The 19324-nt window shown below is 44.9% G+C and overlaps 1 protein-coding gene across 7 annotated transcripts in view; it reads right to left on the bottom strand.

Moving 5' to 3' along the window:
- The window catches only part of RIPOR2 (RHO family interacting cell polarization regulator 2), a gene marked incomplete at both ends in the record, with an annotated part of 214228 nt that overhangs the window by 17026 nt on the left and 177878 nt on the right, over positions 1 to 19324 (bottom strand). For 3 of the 7 annotated variants that reach the window (XM_079712741.1, XM_079712742.1, XM_079712743.1), the window contains 7 exons: positions 582 to 750; positions 3450 to 3634; positions 6583 to 7260; positions 11686 to 11815; positions 13161 to 13309; positions 13629 to 13754; positions 15093 to 15136. In XM_079712741.1, coding sequence (XP_079568867.1) covers positions 582 to 750; positions 3450 to 3634; positions 6583 to 7260; positions 11686 to 11815; positions 13161 to 13309; positions 13629 to 13754; positions 15093 to 15136 — 1481 coding nt within the window. Of the gene's footprint in view, positions 1 to 581; positions 751 to 3449; positions 3635 to 4732; positions 4805 to 6582; positions 7261 to 10833; positions 10981 to 11685; positions 11816 to 13160; positions 13310 to 13628; positions 13755 to 15092; positions 15137 to 19324 lie in introns of those variants that run through there. The other 4 variants (XM_079712744.1, XM_079712745.1, XM_079712740.1 and 1 more) reach the window with 3 other exon arrangements.

Raw genomic sequence — 19324 nt, 5'->3', positions numbered from 1 at the left:
TCTTAAGTGATAAACAGCCTGAAATGAGAAGAAAAGTGAGCCCCAGGGTGTTGTAGAATGAAAGCGAACTGGTGAGGAGGATAATACCTGTAAAATGTTCTTTCTTGTTGCTAATAAGTACTTATTCAAGATCTGGGAAACTGTGGTTATGTTCTGGAGCATTTTGCCTTTAGCTGTCCAGGTGGTAGAAAACTAGCTCATGTGATGGGTTCATACTAACATATGTTCAATAATACTGGCTTTCAAAGTCCATTTGTAGATGGCAGAATGCAAATTCCTTATCTAAAAAAAAATCACATTACTCTCACCTATTATCAAATGATTTGTAAGCCTGAGCACATTATATGTCACCTACTACCTGTTAAAGTCTGGAGATCTAGGTTTTAAGATAGAAAACCCAGGGTTGAGGGAGCATGGCCATGCCTTTCAGAGTTTCTGAGTTGGGTCAAATCAAAGCAGGATGGTTCTCTTATTCCTGAATTCTCATTTTCCTGGGAAAACTCAAAAAACGGAAGTACACATTCATTCTTGGTGCATCAACAGCCTGGGCTCTAAAAACCCAGCGCCGTCACCAGTCCTACCTGGACGAGTTGGGTGCAGTACTGGAGGTGCCTGATGATGCTGAGGTCCAGGCTTTCATTTCCCGTGGTCAGTGGGAGAGGGCTTCCTGCCACACTAGTCCCGACTCCCGTGTCCTCAGTCAGGGCTTCGCTGAGGTGCCCCCTGGCTTCCGGGTGTACTGATCTGTAACTGTTGAAGCAGGAAGGTGAGCGAAATGTTAGCTGGTTCTTTCTGCAAGGAAATCACAGGTCAACTCAATCACAGCACCCACTGAAAAGAGTCTTGCGTTTGCCTATCTTGAAAAATAGAGATACCTTTCAAAAACTATTTTATAACTAAGCCTGGTCACCAATTTGCCTAATATTAAAAAGATCTTGCAAACAGACTGTTTCCAGAGTTCTCTGTTTGCTTCTCAAGCACAACGAACCATCTGTAAAGTTGGCTCACCAAGAAGTCTTTTGAAATGTGCCCTCATTTTGTGGCACTTTCCTGCTCTGTTGACGGAGTGGTTTGCCAAATTTTCTGGGATTCAACTGTCCTGTGAACCTGTGGTTTCCCAAGAGCAATACCATTAAGAAATAATCAGTCAAGGCTTTTTCCTGGCCTTAAATCAATTGCGACTTGAAGAAAAGGAGAAAGGAAAGCTGTTAGGAAGAAACATGATGTTCTACTCTAGACAAAAGCTAAAAGGGGCATTTGTATTGCTTAGTTCTGCCTCGAAGGCTTTGTGTAAAGCCCACCGTTGAACTGTCTAAAGTTGTATCATGATGGGCACTTACATTTAAAAATAAATCTGTTGCATCTATTATTTAATTTTATTCTTAATATGAATCTGTGCAGGAGGACGAGGGGGAGGGAAGAGTCTCATTTCACACATGGAGGGAATGACCAGCAGAGGTGTTAACCAGAGCGTCCTCGTTCACACAGCCAGGCGGTTTTTGGCTTCTAGTTTCATGCTCCCCGGTCTCCACAATTTAAAAAGATAATGCACCAGAGTTTAGAGGCGTTGAATGCCTTACTCTGAATCACATTTGCCTCCAAGGGGAAAACATTCAGCTTGTGTCGTGGTAGTCAGCACATATTTAAAACACACACACAATTTCCACAATTTTCCATAATACCTCCGATGACATACGGTAAGACTGATCAAATTAGACATATTTAATAGCAATGTTCTGTGAAATTTACAAAGGCTATGATGTTTTTAAAATGCTTCTTGGGGCTTCCTTGGTGGCGCAGTGATTGAGAGTCTGCCTGCCAATGCAGGGGACATGGGTTCGTGCTCCGGTCTGGGAAGATCCCACATGCCGCGGAGCAGCTGGGCCCGTGAGCCATGGCCGCTGAGCCTGCACGTCCGGAGCCTGTGCTCCGCAACGGGAGAGGCCACAACAGTGAGAGGCCCGCGTACCGCAAAAAAAAAAAAAAAAAAAAAAAAGTTAAAATGCTTTTTATAGCAAGAAGAAAAAAAGATTAATCTGACCTTGCTCGATCATCTAATAGCTTAAGCTAACAAGTATACAGGAAGATGTTTGGTTTAAGAAGCATTTCACAAATTCAATCAAGTTAGAAAAATCTCACTGTAGAATGTAGAAGGATAATTAAAACATGACATTCATTTCATAAATTTTCTTTGCTATGCCCCCAGTTTGCTCAAAGGATAAATTCTATTTCTCACTTTTTCTTTTCCTGGTTTCACTTTGGCAAAAGAAACCCTCCAGGAACTATAAAACTCCAAAATATTAACACCACCCACAGAGAGGTTTGCGAAGGTTGAACAGCCATAGCTTATTGTAACTTGAAAATCAGTGTATATAACATGTCAAAAGAAAAGATGGATGGAAACCCACCCTTTCCTTTGGGAAAGTGTTTTTTTTTTTAAATTTTTTTTGTGGTAGGCGTGCCTCTCACTGCTATGGCCTCTCCCGTTGCGGAGCACAGGCTCCGGACGCACAGGCTCAGCGGCCATGGCTCACGGGCCCAGCCGCTCCGCGACATGTGGGATCTTCCCGGACCGGGGCACGAACCCGTGTCCCCTGCATCGGCAGGCGGACTCTCAACCACTGCGCCACCAGGGAAGTCCTGTGTATTTTTTTTTTTTTGCAGTAATTGATGGAGCTGAGTATGTTCATTGTGCTTACAGAATGGACCCCAGGCTCTAGCTCTAAACACGTGGTTTGGTACAAGAAAGCCCAATGGAGAAAGAAGGTGACAACCTTTCACCTTTATCCTCCCTTCCCACTGCTCTGTCCCATCCCCATCCTAGAGAAGGCCACATTCCAGCTGGAGGCCTGCAGATCCAGTGGCAGTTATATCAGTCATCTCTTCTTACGCTCTAAGGAAAACATGGACCACAGGGCTTAAACCTGGCTTTGATATAGGCACTGATGAGCTTAATCTACTGCAAAGACCCAATGGCCAAAAGGAATGGAGAGATAAGGGGTGGGAAAAAGCAAAGTCTAACAAAATGAAGAAATTAGAAATACGATGCAAATCAAGGAGAACCAGGTCCAAACTGATCATCCAGTAAGAGTTCTCCAGAAACATGGTATACCTACTTAATTTGGAATTAATTACACTGGGGACAAGTTGTAGACACTGAAACCTACAAGATGTATGTGTATACACATAAATATACACACACACTCATACAAAAATCTCCCCTTCATTTATAAGGAAGAAAATCAATTTAATTTTCCTTAAACACCACCAAAAGAGGTGAATGATATTTAAAAGTTGTACTTAACAATGAAAAGGAACTGTAAGCCAATTCATGTATAGGGGGGTTTATCTTCCTGGAGATGTGTATCAGGTCCCGTCTGGTAGCTACAAAGAATTGCTGTACCAGCTATGACAGTAGAAATAGAAGCAGACGCTAACTTCAGACTTACCTATTTTTCTCAGTCTCAGTGTCTGAAAATACTGAGTCAGCACCTCCTCCAACATTACAAACCTCATCACCATCATCCTCCTCCTCGTCAAAATCAGAGGTGTTCAGAAAATCAAAGCTTTCTAAAGCACTTTCAACTGTAAGACTTAAACTGGAAGACCTGCTTCGGCTTACTGCTGGCTTGCACTGCAAAGGTAGAAGGTACCAAGGAGAATATCAACATATTCGGATGGAGAAACACAACAAAGACACCCAGCGGGAGATGTGACACTTTCTTTTTTTCAAGCTTTTATTTTCTTTTGTTGGCATTAAAAAATTCATTTAAAATCTTCTTATTAAAAGAAAGTACAACCGTGGATAAAATGACACAATATCTGGGATTTGTTCCAAAACAATCCAGAGGGAAGGAAGCAGGCAGAAGAATAGACACAAGACTGGCTATGAATTGAGCACTGTGGAGGCTGGGGGATGGGCACATCAGGGTCCATTATCTGATTCTTTCTACTTCTGTTTGAAATTTTTATAATAAACAGTTTAAAAAATATTACAATCAGAAGGCTTTGGGAAATAGAACTGCTATACTCTCTCCACCTCGTGCTCAACCCTAAATAAAATTCAACTGGCAGACAAATCTAGGGAGTCAGTCAATGCCAACTACTAACCAATCTCTAATTCCAAGTGGCGACATGTTTACTGACCTGAGACAGGGGTGAGCTATCTAAGGCACCTGTTCTACAGGATTCACAAAACAAATCCCAGAAACAGAAAACTACTCGAATTCACTTAATCCACACTCCCTAGGTAAGTACACTTAAATATTAATTTTACATTCACAGCATGTAATTTTTCTTTGAGCATCGAGGAGAAAATAAATGGCATGGGCATGACAAGGAGTAGCCATGTTTCCTCTACAGCTCTTTGAAGGAACAAGTTCCATTTCTTCCCTGACTGGGCCCTGGAATTATGTGAGCAAACCCATTCTATGGTCTGGAGAATTCTACATTGCTGGATGTTAAGCAGAAACATTACAAACAGGGTAATGCCAGTTGCTATGGGCACAGAGATGGAGAGAAGTTCTTCCAAATAGTCAAGAGGATGCTGGGGATTACTGAATGGGACAAAGTCTGCAAGTAAGAAGAACTAAATGTTCTCCATCCAGCTAGGTGGCACTCCCTGCTGACTTCATTACACAAGGTTGGAAGGGCCTTGCAGGGATCTGAGTCTCTGACACTCAAGACAAAGCATATAGGAAACCGTCTTTCAGTCTTTTAAACCAGAGTTGTTTCATTCGCCCTCAGTGATCTCCGTCCAAGAGGCAGCAGCATTTAGTTTCTGATCCTCAAGGTGTTTAGCATCCTAGGAATGTGAAGGAGGGAAAAAAGAGAAAGCTTTGTCCAGAGGATGCTTTAATCCTGGCTGGAGACAAAGCCACTTGCCCCAGACCTCAACTCTAATGCCGTTTTCCATCTCAGAGAGAGAGGAGGAGCCAGTCCCCACTCTACCCACTTCTAGGGTCTTCTTCCCTAAGCTAGATTGCAGAACCTGATCTTGCACAGTATGGATGTGTTTAAATAGTGATCAAAATAAAGAAAAGGGCAGTTAAGGATTTTAGTAGCGGGATAGTTTTGGAACAACAGCAGATTGAAATAATACTCTGGAAAGAAACCTATAGCCACCAGGTTTTTATAAGACTAACAGATGACTTGCTTAGTGCTTCTTGGTGGATTGAGCTACTGATCAGCACCCTAGATGCCTGGAAATGGGGGCATCTAGACATTTGAGGCATTTACTTTAGGTGGATCAACTGTGTCTTAGCTCTTTACATTTAATAACTTTTTGCCCAGTAAGCAAAAGCTGGTCAACTGGTCTGACATGAGCTTGTTGAGGGGATAAAAGATGTTTTCACTGCGGTACTGGACAAACAGCCTCCATGCATGAGCCCTGAGCAGATGCTTTTGAGTTATGTTTTACAGGAAGCAGATTCAGAATGCCCATCCCTACTGCTCGGAGGCTATACCTACAGCTGAATCAATCTGTCATGAGCATTAGAGGATGTGGGGAGTCAGAGCATGAATTATTATCTGCCCTGGGCAGACATCCCCTCCAGATCTAGGTCAGCGTGACTGAGACTGTGAGAAAAGCCTTGGGAAGGTTGTTCCAGATGCCACGGGGAAGGCCACGTTTTAAAACCGTCACGCCAAGGGATGCAACAGCCTGCTGTGGGTTGACTTGCCCCTGACACCGTATTTTCAAGCTCATTTTATAGAACAGGTTCCCAAAGAACTGCTCTTTCAAGAGAAAAGATCCAAGTTCTCTTCTCTATGGCACTATAAATCAGAGTGGCAAAGCAAAGAATACAAGAAGTGGCAGTGGGATTCAGGACAAAAATTCCAGTTCTGTCTTCTTGTGCCTTGTTTTTAAAAATTTCATCTGTATGCCAAGTGGAGACAGATATATTCTGGGGTAGCATTAACGATCTCCTTGCTAGGACCTCCTGCCTAAGAGGAAATCACCCCCTCACTCCTATCTTCCCATATCTATCCTGAGCGGTCTGATTAGGAACAGGAGAGAGGAAGATAACTCTGGTGGAGTCAGGGTTCTCTGGCTTCTAGATTATTCGTGGGGGATTATCTGGGGTTCTGACTCACCGATTTGGGCCAACTGCAGAGAAGGGAATCGTCCAGGAGGTGGTGCCCTGGGCAGGGGAGAGATGCTCGTGGCTCTCACATCTGTACTGCCTAACTCTGTCTTCAACCATGGGAGGGCTTTCCTGCTTCCCCGATACTCAGAGAGGTACCCTCTCCAGGAGCATCTCAATGAGATTATGATGCCCAAAAGGCCACCATTTCACATTTAGGATCTGAATGATGAACTTAGGGACTGAGGGAATTTAGACATTCTCTAGAGCCGTTCATTTAACTCCTAATCGTTTTCCTTAAGTTGATCAGTTGTCAGGAAAATAAAAATTAATATACGCTACTAGTATTAAAAATCAGTGCCATTTACGTGATGATTATCTACTGATCCTGTGATGGGGCGGGATAAAAAAAAAAAAGATAGGCTATTTTAAATAGAATGTTGGCTGAAGATACCTGTCTCCAGACCTAACCCAATTTCCCTAAAAATGTACTTACTTTTAGAATATCATCCAAGTGCATGACTTCTTGGTTCAGATCCTGAAACTCTTTATATTGTTCTTTATGTGGTTCTAATGCAAGGAAAAGCCCATTAAAGGCATCCTCTAAGCTTCCATCTAGGAAGGATCTAGAGCCTTCGGACTCTCCACTGACAGAGCCCTCAAAGAGCAGCCTCTCGGTGGCCGCCGGCACCTCTGACGAGGTGAGCCTCTTGACCAGCTGCTTCGTGATGTTTCCTTCAAAAGTATCCAGTTCCACGGGCTTGAGTTCAGAGGCCTCGTCAGACTCTTGCAGAAGGGCCTCTGCGACACCCTTCTCCAGGAATAGGCGCTCCGTCCGGGCGCCCGCGGATGCTCTGCAGGCCTCGAGTTTCCCAGGTCCCTCGGTCTCTTCCTCCCGGTGGGGCCTGGGCTCTGAGCCTTCTCCCAAGGAGCTCTTGGAAGAGGCCGAGCTGGAGTCATCCAGGCCCTCGTTCTGGGAAGAGGGGCTGCCGCGGTTCAGCTCTGCGGGGGTGATGGTGATTTCTGGATTTGCGGAGCACGCGCTGGGGAGAGAGCCGCCTGGGCTGTGGGAGAGGGCGCAGTCCCCATTGGGCAGGTCACTGAAGCTGAGGGACAGTGGCGTTTTCTCCCCAGCTGCCTTCCCATTTTCAAAGATGTCATCAGGTAGATTCGACTGCGGATAAAAGGCAAATCATTATGATTTTAAATACAAGTGATGCGTTTGGCATGGTTCGTTTCCAGACAAAATGTAAGACAATTAAAATTAAAAAAACAGACCTTTCATGATATTAACATTGTACTGTTGATTTTGTGTGTGTGCGCGCGCGCACATGAGTGGCAAAAGAAAATAAGCCTTTAAAAACTCCATTACCATTGTTGAATCTAGGTGAAAGTTCATTACACTATTCTCAGGTTTGACATTTTTCAAAAGAAGAGGCTGGAGGCAGGTGAGCGGTGCTTATTTCCCAAATCCCAGGATCTCACAATATTTGGCAGCCATAGTTAAGAATAGCACCACCGTTATTTTTTGTTTTGTTTTGATTTTTTTGTTTGTTTTTTGGCATCGATCTTAAAAGACTTTACAACATTCTTGCTATTTCACTCAAAAGATGTGATGCTTTGTTCTGCTTCAGTTCTCATAAAATTATTTTTTGAAAATCTCTACCCACAAATCCCAAGCCCTGGAAAAGTTTTTATTAATTCAGTAACCATGCCACAAACAATTCAAGACCAGAAATACGTTCGCAGAGCTTCTATAAAAAGAGGAGAAAAAGACTGATAAACTGAACAACTATCTTCCAGGGCTGCAAACCCCAGAGCTCCCAGGGTGTCTAGAAATCCCAAGTGCTCTGTCAGGCAGCCCCAGGCTCTGCGATCCGTGAAGCAGAACTCAGAAGACAGAGGTCAGAAATATCCAGGTAACCAAGATAATTTGTTTATGCAGGCACTAAAGCAATTTCTAAGTCACCTTTCCTGACACTGTGGTCTTGGCGAAGTGCTAAATGTTGCTCTGTGGGAAAAGTTTTTTAGTTATTTGAGATCAGCTCCTTCAAAATGAATACTCTCTCTTGGATTCCAGAATTGATTAAGTAAAGGTAAGTACCTCTTTTAATTATACATAAAACAATGAGGGGACTCCCTGGCAGTCCAGTGGTTAGGACTCCGCACTTCCACTGCAGGGGGCGTGGGCTCCACGATCCCTGGTGGGGGAACTGAGATCCCACATGCTGTGCGGTGCAGCCAAAATAAATAAATAAATAAAGTAAATAAAACAACGAATGGTCACGATAGTGCTGGGAATTAGCCCAGGAAACAGAAATGTTACAGCAAGTGAAATGGGGAGCAGACAGAAAGAGGCTCCCCATCCTCCTCCAGCAGCATCCGTGGTCCCATGACTGCTGGATCTGGGCCACCAGCTCCCAATACATGCAGTTTCAACTCAAACTCTCCATTCTCGTCTGGATGGAAGGTTTTTTACTTTAACCACAGGATGAGTAAAAGGATGTGTCACTGGGGCACCCAAGTAACCTCTGCAGGCTCAGTTTCTTTGCCTCGAAAAGTGAGAATGTTTTCCTGGATTAGTGATTATTGAACTGTGCTCTAGAGTCCCGGGGGGTGGGGTCAGGGGGTGGGGAGGGAGTTCCAGGGACCGTCCTCGAGAGGGGAAGGGGAGGGGGTGGGTCCCCGTGCGACTCACTGCTTCCAGCCTCCTTTACTTCAGTTTCCTTACTCCTGTATCTGCACCCCCCCTTATCCCCCCAAACACGCTTTATGCCTCCAGGACAGACAAAAAAGGAAGCTTCTGGAGAGGGATGGGGGAAGGCTGAGTCCTGCTCCCTGCACTTCCTCCGTGGGGTCCCCTGGGGATCTCACAGAAGCCCTGGGTCCTCTGAGCGCTCCTGCCCAGCCTCAGCTCATCTTCAGAACACACATTCCGAGCAGCTCTGAGGGAGGCGGGAGGCGCCGGCTAAGTAAGGAGGGGGCCTGGTGGTCAAGATTCTTATTTAAATTCCAAACTCCTCTTCAGCCATTTCTCTCAAGTCTCACATTCCCAAACCCAATTTGCATGTACTTAAGTGGCAAATATCCAGTTAGACTGAGATGCCCTGCTGAAGGGGACGTACAGCCTGCCAAGAGCGCGAGCCTACAAACGGGCACATGGGGAAGGCGTGCTGTAACTGAGGGGGTGATGTAGGGATGCTGCAGGTAGGAGCCCCGGCAGGGCGGGGGTGGCTGCCCAGGAGAGAGAGGGTCTGGAACTCAGCCCTGGAAAATGCGGAGAAGAAGGGCAGAGGAGGAGGAAGTGCGTCCTTGAAGGAACAACAGGCTGTGGGAGCTCTTGAGAGGGAGGGTGCATTTGGAGGACAGTGAGGGGGGTTCGGGGTCGCCGGGGGGCAGTCAGGCAGAGAATGAAGCCTGGAGAGACGAGAGGTGGGCCTGGAAAACTGGGCCGGAATGGAATGGCTGTTCCGAGGAGTTTGCGTTTATCCAAAAGGCTATAGGAAGCCATCACATTCTTTTCTAATCTTGCTCTTGTTTACATGATGCAATTAAAACCTCTACTACCCAGCTCCACACCCTCCAACTTGCAGCGTATGAGCATGAATATACACGTGACATTGACAGTTACTGCATCAGTTACTCTCCTCTGGCACGTGCATATCTTTCCCATGTAGTCTTCCCATTTTCCGTGGAAACTCCACTAGAGTTTAGCCTGGTCCATTTCACCTGTGTTTCTTAATCCAATGAATAAGATGCAATTATTATTATTATTTTGGGGAGGGTTTATTTATTTATTTATTTTTTGGGAAGAAAAATAAAAAACGCGTTTCAAGTAGTCATTTAGAAAGAAAAATAAATCTATTTTTAATTTTTATTTAAAGTATATTTAAAAAGATATCTTACTAATGCAACATTCTTTTACCTCATTTGAGCATGCAGAGCGGGTACTTGAAAGTGATTTAAAAAATCTATGTCAAACTCCTCTATCATCAGTCTCTCTACTAATTTAGCCTTGCCAGTTAGTCTAGAGTGGCACTCTTTTTTTTTTTTAACATCTTTATTGGAGTATAACAATTATTATTATTATTAACCAGAAGACTTTTAACCCTTTCCTCTCTGGACATTCAAAGATTACTTTTATATGTCTGCAAACGGCAGAACATTCCAGGTATGTATGTACATATCTGTATGCGTATTCTCTTGTGACATAATGGATAACATATAATGTAGGTTACCTATTACATTCCTGATTGCAAATTAAAGAGTTTCTTTTACTTCGATAGTATAAAACTAGCAAACAATACAATAAATTAAGGCTGAGAACCTCTTTCAATAAAAATAGTTTTGGGAAAATTGGTTTAAATCCACTGCCAGGTTTTGAAGGCTACAACTGTAAAGATTGACATTAGTGATACATTAGCTTAACTTGTGAACGAAAATCTTCTTTGACCTTGAGTGCAACTGTATTTTTTTTTAGATGACAATATTGTTACCATGGATATCTTTGCCACAGCGCAGAAAAGTCACAGCACAAAAGCAGAGATCATGAGCAGGGAAGGACAAACGGCCTCTCTCACAAAGGTGCATGCATACCCAAATTTCCCACCCAGGGACAGGAAGCCTGTAACCATTAGCCAATGAGCGAGAGAGAGAGAGAAGATAAAACAAGAGCCATGCCAAAGCCCACATGCCACAAGCCCCCTACAGCAAGCACGTCACACCCAGGCGGGCCACACACACTCACATAAAACTCTAGCACGGCCTTGGGTCTCAGCCTGAGGGAGGGCAGGTCACTGAAAGAGCGGCTGCGGTGCAGCTTGGCAAAGAAAGAGTCTTGCAAGGCACTCAAGACAGACAGCCTTGGCTTGTCTGGTGAAGGATGCAACCATCTCTTCAGAAGTCAAAGCAAAATGGGGGAGTTAGTGGAAAGCAGCAGGTTACCATGTTTTTGTCAGCTTTTTAGTGAGCATTTCTGATTAAAACAAGAAGGCCATTATTTACACCCACTTCTTTAAAAGTCTGATCTTAGAGAATGTGCGGAAAAGTCTACATGTGTTTACCAAAGCAACAGGTTAAGTTGGGGGAGAGGAGAGGAGAGCCACGGGAGGTTTACCACCTGTGCACGGGTGGCCACAGACATCTCGGAATGTCCTTTCCTTAGTCACCATGTGCTTAGGGTGAACTTGAAGATGACATTACAGTCAGCCCTCTGTATCCAAGGGTTATGCATCCATGAAAAAAAAATTCCAGACAGTTCCAAAAAAGCAAAACTTGAATTTGCCAATTTGCTGGTAACTATTTACATAGCATTTACATTGCATTAGGTATTAAGTAATCTAGAGATGATCTAAAGTATCCGGGAGGATGTGCATAGGTTATGTGCAAACACTATGCCATTTAACGTAAGAGACTTGAGCATCCTAGGATTTTGGTATTAAAGGGGGGTTCTCGGAACCAATACCTCTCGGATATTGAGGGACTACTGTATTAGGAATTATAGAGACTCCCTAACACCGTATATTAAGCATTTCAAACCCTGGGTGCAAGCATTGCCTGAGGCTCATCATTTCTCCTCTAGAAATCACACTGAACTTACAAAGAAGGAGTGGTCTTTGAAGGTGGGCGTTTCCGGGGTGCCCTGGCTGTACATGGACATTCTTCTCTGGAGGGCGGCTGCCTTGTTCCCAGCGCCTGAAGACGGGGTCATGTCCTCCACGTCAAACGGACTGCAAAACAACAGGTCCACATGAACACACGTTTGTTAAAGTCACCTATAATCACCGGTCCGCAGGCCAAGAAAGCACCTCATTATACTAACGTAAACTCAAACCAGTGGGAACTGGGCTGGTTTTGGCCAAATTGGTCTGTCAGCAAACAAACAGAGATAAAAAAAAAGTGGAGCAGAAAACGGGGTCTAGACTCACCCAAGGGACCCCAGATTATCATCACAGCTTTAAGCACAATTTATGTGCACACCTGCACACCAGATAAATTTGCTTCCTCACTTGTATTAGACACAAACGTATTAATGTTTGTCCCAACACGAGATGTTGAAGAAGTCTGTAAAAATTCCTGGAGCTTTGCAAGGGCAGACACTTTAATGATACAAGAGAGCAACAGATTATTGTTCGGTTCTAAAGAAAACTGTCCTATTCCTTTCAGTTGACCCAGAGCCTGTTGTGTGACTGAGAGGATAACAGTCTGTTCACAATGATGCCATTTATCAGCATGCCATGTGTTCCTCCAGCAGAAGCACTGATCTTGCATTTGAGACGTCAATCATTACAAGTTACGAGGAGAGATGGGCTGGGCAAAAGCTGTGGACACTGTTCCAATAACAAGGCAACATGTCTTTGCTGCTTCCATGCCTGACCCTCGATATTGTAAAGGTGGCCCCAAACATTAATACTGAACATGTCCTAGTTACTTGGTAATATACCAGGGGCATAAGATCAAATGTTGTGAGCAACCAGTATTTAATAGCTTATCATGACCTTTCTCATGGGGTGACTTCAGAAAACTACTTTTAAGTTCCCTGCTTTGACAAAAGGTATCTCTGGCCCTTTGGAAATATTCTGTTTCAGTATATAGAGTGTGGAGAGACTAAGGATATCCAAAAATTTCCAAAGCAGTGTCAGGTATCTGAGATAAAGAGGGTTAAGCAATTAAAACACCATAGCGAGAATCAGGATCTTTCTGTGGATAAAATATCTCATACTGGACAGTTATTTTCTTTCAATTAGTGGATGTGAGAGATATACTTCTTTATACACATCTAAAGGTTGAGAAGGAGGGGAGGAGACAGAATAAAATATTTAAAAATAGGAAGTTGAAGAGGAGAGTAGTGATATGGCAGAGGGTTCTCCTTTAACATGGGTGAACGTCACCCAGCTTATTAAAGAGATTCCTGGGCCCTGAGAGATTCTGACACAGCGAGTCTGGGGTGGGGCCTGAGACTCTGCTTTCGTACCAAGCTCCCCAGTGATTCTGATGGTCCACATGCCACGCTTGGGACAGCATGAGCCTACAGTGCTTGTTTCTATCATGATGATATCGAAAAGGGCAACTTACTACCAGGTGATTTCCAGGTTGAGTTTGATGGTGCCAAGGTCATTGATGTCCACAGCCACCACCTGAGGTCGGGCTGCAAACAGCTCTTTGGTCTCGCAGGTCACACTGCCGACCAGGAGATGAGTTGCTAGCCCTTTGAGTTCTGTGACCTGGTGAGAGAGGGAGAGGTAAGAGAGGCCTTACAGGGGTGCAGAGGACGAAGGCAGGTTGCTCTTTCCTTTGTTTCTCTTGGCCAAGGCAGGCATTTCAGAATCATATCTGAAATCAGAGGTGGATGTTTCCCAAGCCCATCTCACGTTTCCATTGCCCGCTCTGACACGAGGGCAAGTCTTCTGATGTACCTGTAGTACATACAGAGGTCTGTGGGCTGGAGGGGCGGCAGGCAGAAGTCACGGGCACAGGCCTCCACGATGGACCATCCAGCCGTGGCACCAGCAAAGACAACAAACTGCAATGACGACATTGTACCTTGATGGAAATTAATCCAACTATCAGGGGCAGGAACACCATTTCTTCTCCATCCCAGGTCTGTTTGCCATTTACTTCTATTCTGCCTTTCAGTTTCCACCTCTGTCGGCCATACTTCATGAAAATCTGGGGAGAGACACCAAAGGGCCCTCAGGTTCCACTGCCCTCACCCGCCTTCCCACCAAACACCAGGATGAAAACGGCGAGTAAATACAGCAGCTCCTGCTCCCCCGCTTCTCCAGCATCCTCATGACACCCACTGACTGTCGCTTCTTCCAAATTCCCTGGCAGGGGGCGTGGAGCAGAACCCCAGCAGGGAAAGACTTTCAAAGGGGGTAAGTTCTGCTTCTCTAGGACAGAGGGTGCGAAGGGCTTTCTTTAGAGAAAGGTCGCTGCATCGTGCCCATTGGCTCAGCTCTTCCTCTCGTTAGTTCTACTTCAGTAGAACAACCACTGGATTAATTAATTCTCCATACTCCCAGCTCCTTTAGAAAGACAAGGAACCATCAGCTAAAATCTACTTCGTGGCCAGAAGCAAGAAATAAGGCATCCTTCTTTCGGATAAGGGAGACAGATCTGGACAAGGATTTTGAAATCTGACACACTCTGCGGGGAGGGTGTGCAGTTTCTCCTCAGTCAGACAGCTTTACTGCTTAGAGGAAGACACACTCCCCCTCACCACCCCCGGCCAAGATGAATGATTATAGAAGGTTTTGGAGGAGATAGTTAGATGAAATCATTATGTAAGTTCCCTTTTGAAGAGGGAAAAGATAAAACGCTTTTTTACTTTTATGGAGTATATTTTTATAAAGAAAGATCTAGATTCTATTATTCTTCAATCATGGTACTTTTGAGTAGTCATAATCCGGATTGGATCTTGCATCAGGAAAAAGAAACTGCTATCAAGTACAATATTGGGACACTTGGAAAAATATGAATATAGATTGTACATCAAATGACATTAGCTAAAGGGCCAGTGCTAAGTTTGTTGGTGTAGAGAATTGTACAACGTTTATATGAGAGAATGTCTTTCCACATTCAGGAAACTAATTTTTTTTTGGCTGTGCCGCATTGCTTGCAGGATCTTACTTCTCCAGCCAGGGATTGAACCTGGGCCAAGGCAGTGGAAGTGCCAAGTCCTAACCACCGGACCGCCAGGAAATTCCCTCAGGAAAATAATTTAGGGGTGAAGGGTCATGATATCTGTGCATTACTCTAAAATAGTTCAGCAAAATAACAACAACAATAATAGTATTAATAATAATAAAGCAAATGTGACATAATGTTAAAAACTGGTGTCTAGGTGACCCGTATATGGGAGGTCTTACACTAATCTCCAAAATTACTTATTGGCTCAAATTTCTTTTTCAAAATAAAAAAATGTAAAAAAAAATTGAAGAAGCAAAATAATGACAGCTGACTCCCGCCTCTCAAGTCCAACACCCAGACCGACACCGCACTTACTTCATATTGATCTCCAGGACAGAGGCGAGCAAAACCAGCCAGACCTGTAAGCAAGCAACTGGGATCAGAGGTGCATAATTTATTTCCCCTCTTTATAAACCCACACTGGCACAGTTATAAAACTCAAAGTGTCAGGCCTTTGTGAAAACTCATATAATAGTTTCTGGGTAACGACTGTGTGTACACCTATTGTTGGGAATTCCATCTATCACAGCAAGAGAGGATATTCCTTGCTGGGGTGATGGGAGAGGTGCTCTCTGGGGCAGAGAAGACTGTTCTTTCTAGGAAGAGCCCCGTTAAGTTGTGAGACTGTGGGACGGATGAATCTGCTTTGCACCAGTCTCAATGGGCTATGCCAGGGTTAAGATGATAGAGAAGGTCCAGGGAGGCCTGAAAAAGGCACCTGCTGTTACCACTCTCTGACAGTAGATGGCAGCAACTCACCAGTTCGTCACACCTCTCCATCCACGGAGCCGGTCCACTGAGGACCAGTTTCCACTAACAAGTAGAACATAACAAGCCTCTTAAAAGACTTACTGAAATAAGAGCAGAATTAAAGAAGCCAATTCTCACTAATAATTTTCTGGAGGATTAGTCTTTTGTTTTTAATACTTCTGAAAAAAAGCACAATCGACTGATCTTTATAAGTCACAGTTGGCTGGACATACCAATCTAATAAAGTCCTAAACACTCTTTAAAAACCTCTGCAGAAGACATAGAGTATGGACTTGAGGACATGGGGAGGGGGAAGGGTAGGCTGGGACGATGTGAGAGAGTAGCATGGACATATGTACACTACCAAATGTAAAATAGCTAGTGGGAAGCAGCCGCATAGCACAGGGAGATCAGCTCGGTGCTCTGTGACCACCTAGCGGGGTGGGATATGGAGGGTGGGAGGGAGACACAAGAGGGAGGAGATATGGGGATATATGTATATGTATAGCTGATTCACTTTGTTATAAAGCAGAAACTAACACACTATTGTAAAGTAATTATACTCCAATAAAGATGTTTAAAAAAAAAACAAACCAAAAAAAACCTCTGCAGAATATTCAGGATTTATCTACTGCCTATTTACATACCTATGCAATTACAAGCCTGCTTAAAAAACAAAACAAAAAACCTAAAAAACTGATCTGATATCAGTGCTGGATAAAGGAGAGTAAAGGGGAAAATCCTTTGAGGGTTTTTATTTTTATTTTTTCCTTTCAAAATCACCAGAAATTTCATATTGGAAGAACTTATCCAGATGGGAGAAAACTACTTGGTAGTGATGTTTTTGAGCTTCTCAGCTCATGTTATTAAAGCAAGATTTTTTGGAAATGCTTGAGGCGGTATCACTCTGATACTCTGATTATAACCGTAACGTGGCACGTGGCAGTAGACAGGCAAAAACAGGCCTGGGGCTGTGCTATGATTCTTCAAATTCTACCTGCTAGTGTAAGCCACTCATGGTACTGATTGCAGAATTGAAATTAACAGTGGGTCAATTAGAGTTACCGCCTTGTATCTTTTAAACCTGGCCAGGTTTCTTTCAGACTCTGGTCTGAGGCCTGTTGGGATTTTCAGTTGGGGAAAGCTTCATGTTTTCTCAGCAGTTTGGGGATTACTGCTGCACCGTCTACAAAGCTTTCATTATGGCCACTCCAAAAACCATCATGGGGGTTAGCACCCAGGGATGAGCATGGGGAAGTGGAGGGGCTGAGGAAACTTTAATCTCCGTGGGGCATCTTCCTGCACCTTGTGGATGTTTTACTGTAAACATCTATTACTGATAAAACAGCTCTTCCATGACCTCATTCGGAAGGCCCAGATGCTACAGTCTGCAGCCGCCCACCCTGTTCTTCTTTTGCTCAGGGACCATTCTGCCAGAAGAATGTGCCGCCTTTTTTTCTAGTTCTATGAGGATCTTCCTTTCCAAAGATAAAAAAGATCACACATGTTGGCAGGCAGTGTATACACAGAGAAAATGCTGGTTGGATATTCATGACAATTTTAGCACTGGGGGGGAGCGATTCTGAAGCTAAGGAAGTGACACTTTCTACTGCAAGGAAAACAGCCAGACAGCTGAATAGATAGGTGCTCCCATTACAGGACTGACTGATTTATGGACCAGGCATAAATAATGCAGATTTACTAGCTCCCTGGTAGATGTCCCTCTCCCAAGGCCAGACCTGCCCTAAAAGCTGCAGGTGCCAACACAGACTTTTGGATATACACACTGCCTGGAACTTAATATGAAGTAGGTAATGCTTGGGAGAAGAAGTAGTATTTCTGTAACAGACCACGTCTTTCCATCTGCAAACTGGTGGATGGGTCTAGTGCTCCCTCTTTAGCCTGGCGTTGGACCTTCCTCAAAATCTGGCATCAAGGAGTTCCACAACTCTCTTCCCAGGGTCCTCTCATTCTAATGCAAAGGTTACAGCGGGAAGCCTTCCTCTTCCCCATTTCCCTCCCACAAGATAGGTGGGTGGCACCCTTGGCACCCCCTCCCGCCACGCCCCCCATCCCCCAGGCATCGAAGCAATTGGCCACATTATTGATCCAGTAGATCATTTATTCCATGGAATTAGATTAGACTGGCTCATGCAACCATTGTCTCCAGTAGACTGTGTGGAAGTCAAGGCCAGAGACCATTCACTAGGATGCAGCCAAGAGCCTGGCCAACAGCAGGCTCAACTGTCTTTACCATCATCACTTACCCCGCCCCTCCAAAACCCCACAGAATGATTGCTGTCTGTGTGTTGGGGAAGGGTGTGGCAGGAGGAAGCTAGCTGGCTTCCCAGGTCTGAGGATATTATGAAAGATCCTCAGCTTATGTCACTATGTATGTTGGGGGTGGCAATTTTTTTTTTTTTTTACCAGAATGAATAACAGATAAGAAAGTAGGTAACTGCAAAGATGCAAGATTTCTTGGCAGCCTGAGAGGCTTCCTTTTATCAAGAGAGAGGAAGATTTTTCCACGGGGGTGTTACCCCTGAAAGGCTTCATAGAAATAGTTCAAGTTTTCATGTTAGATTAGGAAAGTGGAAGTGAGATAAATCAATAATGAAAAAGGAGGATCACTTGAAGGTTTGAGTGACCCCCCTGGGAGAAACCCTGAACCCAGATAGAAGCCAGGGAAGCCCGTCGGGCAGGACAGAGAGAACAACATTGAGGGTAGAGATGAAAGAGCAGGAGCAGCAGGAAGTTGAGCCCGTCCGTCATGACAGCCTGTCATAGACCAGAGCTGTTCTTTAGCTGGGCAGCCGGACCCCCCGGTGGATGGTAGGGCCCCCAGAGCATCCTCAATGACCCTCAGGCCTGAGGTCCAGGTCTGGTGGGTGGGTGTCCCTTTTCTCCCACCCACTCCTGGGTGCCTGTGTGCTGGGTGGAAGACTACCGTCCCATAGAAGAGAACTTTTTTTTTTTTTTTCTTTTTTTGCGGTATGCGGGCCTCTCACTGTTGTGGCCTCTCCCGTTGCGGAGCACAGGCTCCGGACGCGCAGGCTCAGTGCCCATGGCTCACGGGCCCAGCCGCTCTGCGGCATGTGGGATCTTCCCAGACCGGGGCACGAACCCGCGTCCCCTGCATCGGCAGGCGGACTCCCAACCACTACGCCACCAGGGGAGCCCGAAGAGAAGTTTTTGAGCAATAGTTTATAGTATCTGTTCCTCTTTGTTAGAACTTCCCTCCTCATATGGGGCTGGGGGACAGGAATGCACTAGGAGCCACGAGCTCTGGAATTCAGTTTCAAGTTTGACTCCAACGTACTGTGTGACTTCTGGGACAAGTCACTTAACCCCGCTCCCCATCGACAAAATGGGGAAATCACCAACTCACCCCAAATTGGTGAGTTTGATAATAGTGAGCATCAGAAATAGGGGAAATACGGTACTGCTTGTATTAACAGTGAGAAGACGGCATGATGGGAATTTCTCTCAGCTGTAAGACCCTAGACTGTGCTAGCCTGCGTGGAGGGTGCCCAAGAGTTAGGGGAAGGAGAGAGAAGTGTTTTCTGCTGAACACTGACTCAGGGCAGTGGTTTTCCAGAAGCAGGCTGCTGACAGAATCATCCCAAGGATGAAAAATATACCTGAAGGGTGCCACCCACCTATCTTGGGAGAGGGAAACGGGGAAGAGGGCGGCTTCCCATTGTAACCCTTGCCTTAGGATGAGAGAATGCTGGGAAGAGAGCTGTGGAGCTCCTTGGTGCCAGGGCCCCGCCCTGACTTGCTGAGATGGGGGCAGG

This window comes from Hyperoodon ampullatus, assembly GCF_949752795.1.
Source record: "Hyperoodon ampullatus genome assembly, chromosome: 10".
Classification (NCBI taxonomy): Eukaryota; Metazoa; Chordata; class Mammalia; order Artiodactyla; family Ziphiidae; genus Hyperoodon; species Hyperoodon ampullatus.
The sequence above is the reverse complement of the archived record's forward strand: the minus strand, read 5'-3'. Positions and strand labels throughout refer to the sequence as shown.